Raw genomic sequence first — 3,411 nt, 5'->3', positions numbered from 1 at the left:
CTCCCACCTGTGTCTAGCGCAGTCAGGGCTGCCACTTAATTGACCGCACACAATATTTAAATCGAATGTAGACTTTTGACACTAATAAAACCCCTAGAACGTTTGTCGTAGGCAAAAAAGTTTTTCCGAAAATAGAACTTCTTAGATTACTTTCTAAACTTGAGTACGTATTATCTTGTTGTCTCTTTCACTCTCTGGCCTTATCCTACAATAAGTTTCACGATATTCTCGTTCGTGCGTACAATCTTTTCCCTCCATTATGACGTTCAATACTTAAATCAGGAGAACGACGATTTTTAAGACAAGTGGAAAGTAGCCTCATGATCACATGAACTAATTTACAGTACTGAGGTATAGCCTGGAAGTGTTTGTTAATAGATAAGCAATTGATAAAGGCCGGCAACGCATCTGCGGTTCCTCTGGTATTGCTGATGTCCATGGGCGTTGTTAAACACCTCGGTATTGCCGCTGCTCGTTCGCCTCTTCTGTTATAAAAAGCAGTTAAAATTACTATTGTCAAACTTTAGACCTCGGACGTGTTGTCAACCCTAATCATGTTTTGGTATAGAGAGTTAAAATTGATTTTGGGCACCTTCATTGTTTGTTTAGTTGTCTAGTGACAATGCAACTGTCACTAATTACATCCATATTACAGTTAAATACCACTTTTTTATTACGATAGATATATTTTAATACTAGCTGTCCCCCGCAACTCCGTCCGCGCGGACTTTAAAAAAAATAATTAGTATTCTGTACGTTCTACAACTGCCTAATTTCAGCGAGATCCATGCAGCCGTTCTGAAGATAATTTAAAACAAACATCCATACATTGAAACATTCGCATTTATAATATTAGTAAGATTAAAAATACAGTTTTGGAGCCGTTGGTAAAATACACTATTATAATAATAAATTTTACTAGCGTACCATATTTGACCTTTTTTTAAGTCATACGCTGTCTAATATAGAAAGTCACCTCGTTTATTAACCCCAAAATGACAACAATTTACTGCAATAATAACATAGGGGTAGAATCGATAAGGGTGGGGCAGCGTTTGACACTGATTGGTTTCGCCACGAGCAGTTGTTTCGGACTTGATAACCGGAAATAATTTCATTCGAAACCGTAGAAAATGTGCGATGATAGATGAATTGAAATCAAACAATATTTTGTCATTTTTACTTCAATATATTATTACGCCAACGAACATAATTATAATTATCTTCGATAATATATAGATTAAATATTTACATAAATCACATACTTTTGTTGTTATCTAGTTGTTTTCAGGGTTCCGTAAATCGACAAGAAAAAAACGGAACCTTTATAGGATCACTTTGTTATCCATCCATCTGTCTGTCCCTTTATTTTTCTTAAATATTTAAGATTTAGAACACATAAGCATAATAAATGCATACATTTTTATGGAGACAACATAACCTCACACTACATTAGTTCTTTGACTCAATAGTAGCAGAAATATAGCTTTAATTTTCTTCTTGGGCGACTTCAGTCTCCTCTTGCGCGACTTGTAGGACTGCTTTCTGTATCATTTGCATCAATCTACTGCGTGCCTCTTGAGAAGGCAACTGTCTTAACTGCGACGCTACGAAGTCACCAAATACCTGGGAGATTAACATTTAGTTAGACAATATTGCGTTTGATTTTAGTACCACTTATAAGGCTGTGTGTACAAGATCCTTTGTGACGTCACTCAACTCCAAGATCTAAGGAATGTATGTAGGTTGTACAGAATTGGTACGTATCATTTTGGCGTTTAAAGATTAAATCCTAAAGCTGTTCTGTGAATAACCTACGATTGTATCATTAGCCATAAACATTATTTGTTTAATGAATTGACATAGTTGCAACTTACGACAAGATTTGTCACCGTTAAAAACATCTTGTTCTAACAAAGAAAATAAAGTTGTACCTGGCAGTCATCAGGACGGGGTTCCTGATTAACGAGTATGACCGGTTCCTCGTTCCAGACCTTCTGAGGTAGAGGATTGGGTGACGAGGAGCAGACATTGCGCACCATCAGGATCCGCGGGCTTTGGCTCATACGGCCTCCCCTGCCGAATGCCACTTCCTCCTCCGCTTGGAACTCTGCTAGCTGTGTCGACGACCACCTTTATTATTGCTTATATTTCTTTCTATTTATTTTCAATATTAGTTATAGTTCATATCAAGAAATCGGCAAATGAGTATATCACCTGGTAGTAAAGAGTAGAAGTAGAACAGAAGTCAATACTCAGCTTCAAACTTTTATCCGTGTAAAGGATTAAAAGATATTAACCGAGAGTTCTCATTATTCCATTATAAAAGCAATTTTTCATCCGCTTTCCATTCGCGGTAATAACGTCCTCTTTATAATATAAAAAGGACGTTATTAATGGCTTAAATAACATTTAAGTTATAAGTAATCTAGAATATCTGTTCACTCCATTTATATCAAAAATACAGGATCAGGAAACACAGACAATGCAAAGTTGGAAGTAAAAAAGATTATAACAAATAGCGTACCGCAAGGTTGACCCCCTTAAGGGGTGCGACGAGTGGTACGTCGAGGGGGTCGGGGGGCGTGCGCAGTAGAAATGACAGCGCGTCGAAGTAATCCCAGCTGCTTATCCCCGCCGCCACCAGGCCCCCCGTCCTCTTCCGTATCTTCCGCACTTCGTTGTTAAACTGAGACCTCAAATTGTGTATCTTTCGACTTATCTCTTCCAAGGTCGTATCGAAAATGCCCGCCAAATATTCCATTCGGGCTTGCCGGGCGGCTCTGTCCTTATTCGCCGGATGTTTTACGTCCCACAATTCCTTGCACTCCTTCTCCATAGTTTCGATGAGTTTCATTGTGCTCTCAGTGTTCCAATTGTAACGAACCTCTTTCTTGTGCGTCGGTGATTCAGGTTCCGCTTCTAATTCGATCTTCGGTAGCGGCATATTGTCAAATGAATCCGAATTGGAATCCATAACAAAGCGCAGTTATAGCAATGACGCACTGTCGCTCTAGCGAGACTGCCGGCGACTGCGGAGAGCGGTGTCGGCCGGAGCGGCAACGTCGCATTTGTTCGACGCAGCGTTGCCGCTCCGACGATTCAATATATTGCAACCATAGAGCTTTGAATTCTAGAGTTGAATTCTTTTTACAATAAAAATCCGTTGTCTTCAATTAATAAAAAATATAGTTTCGGCTCAACCGCCTTTATACAAAACACGACGTCTTTGTGTTAGCTGTATGTATGAGGTAAACAGGAAAATAAAACGTTTTAATGAGCAACATTGTGTGGGACTTTTCTAAGACTACGAATTTGTTGTATTAGAAAAAATTAAAATCAGGAAAGTGAACTTTAAAAAATGTTGGTTGTGTTTACGATACCTATATCTAGGCAGTCACCCTAACATTG

The 3,411-nt window shown here is 38.7% G+C and overlaps 1 protein-coding gene across 1 annotated transcript; it reads right to left on the bottom strand.

Moving 5' to 3' along the window:
- Window positions 1-1,204: 1,204 nt before the first annotated feature.
- On the bottom strand, window positions 1,205-3,023 carry LOC106128285 (uncharacterized). The gene is made up of 3 exons (XM_013326593.1): window positions 2,528-3,023; window positions 1,935-2,117; window positions 1,205-1,626 (listed from the first exon to the last, which is right to left on the bottom strand). The coding sequence occupies exons 1-3, from the start codon at window positions 2,975-2,977 to the stop codon at window positions 1,489-1,491; spliced, it is 771 nt and encodes a 256-aa protein (XP_013182047.1). The 5' UTR covers window positions 2,978-3,023; the 3' UTR covers window positions 1,205-1,488.
- Between the last annotated feature and the right edge of the window lie 388 nt (window positions 3,024-3,411).

The sequence above is a fragment of the Papilio xuthus genome, unplaced genomic scaffold (genome assembly GCF_000836235.2).
Source record: "Papilio xuthus unplaced genomic scaffold, Pxut_1.1 DF828780.1, whole genome shotgun sequence".
NCBI lineage: Eukaryota > Metazoa > Arthropoda > Insecta > Lepidoptera > Papilionidae > Papilio > Papilio xuthus.
Note: the sequence above shows the minus strand (reverse complement) of the source record. Positions and strands in the feature narration are given on the sequence as shown.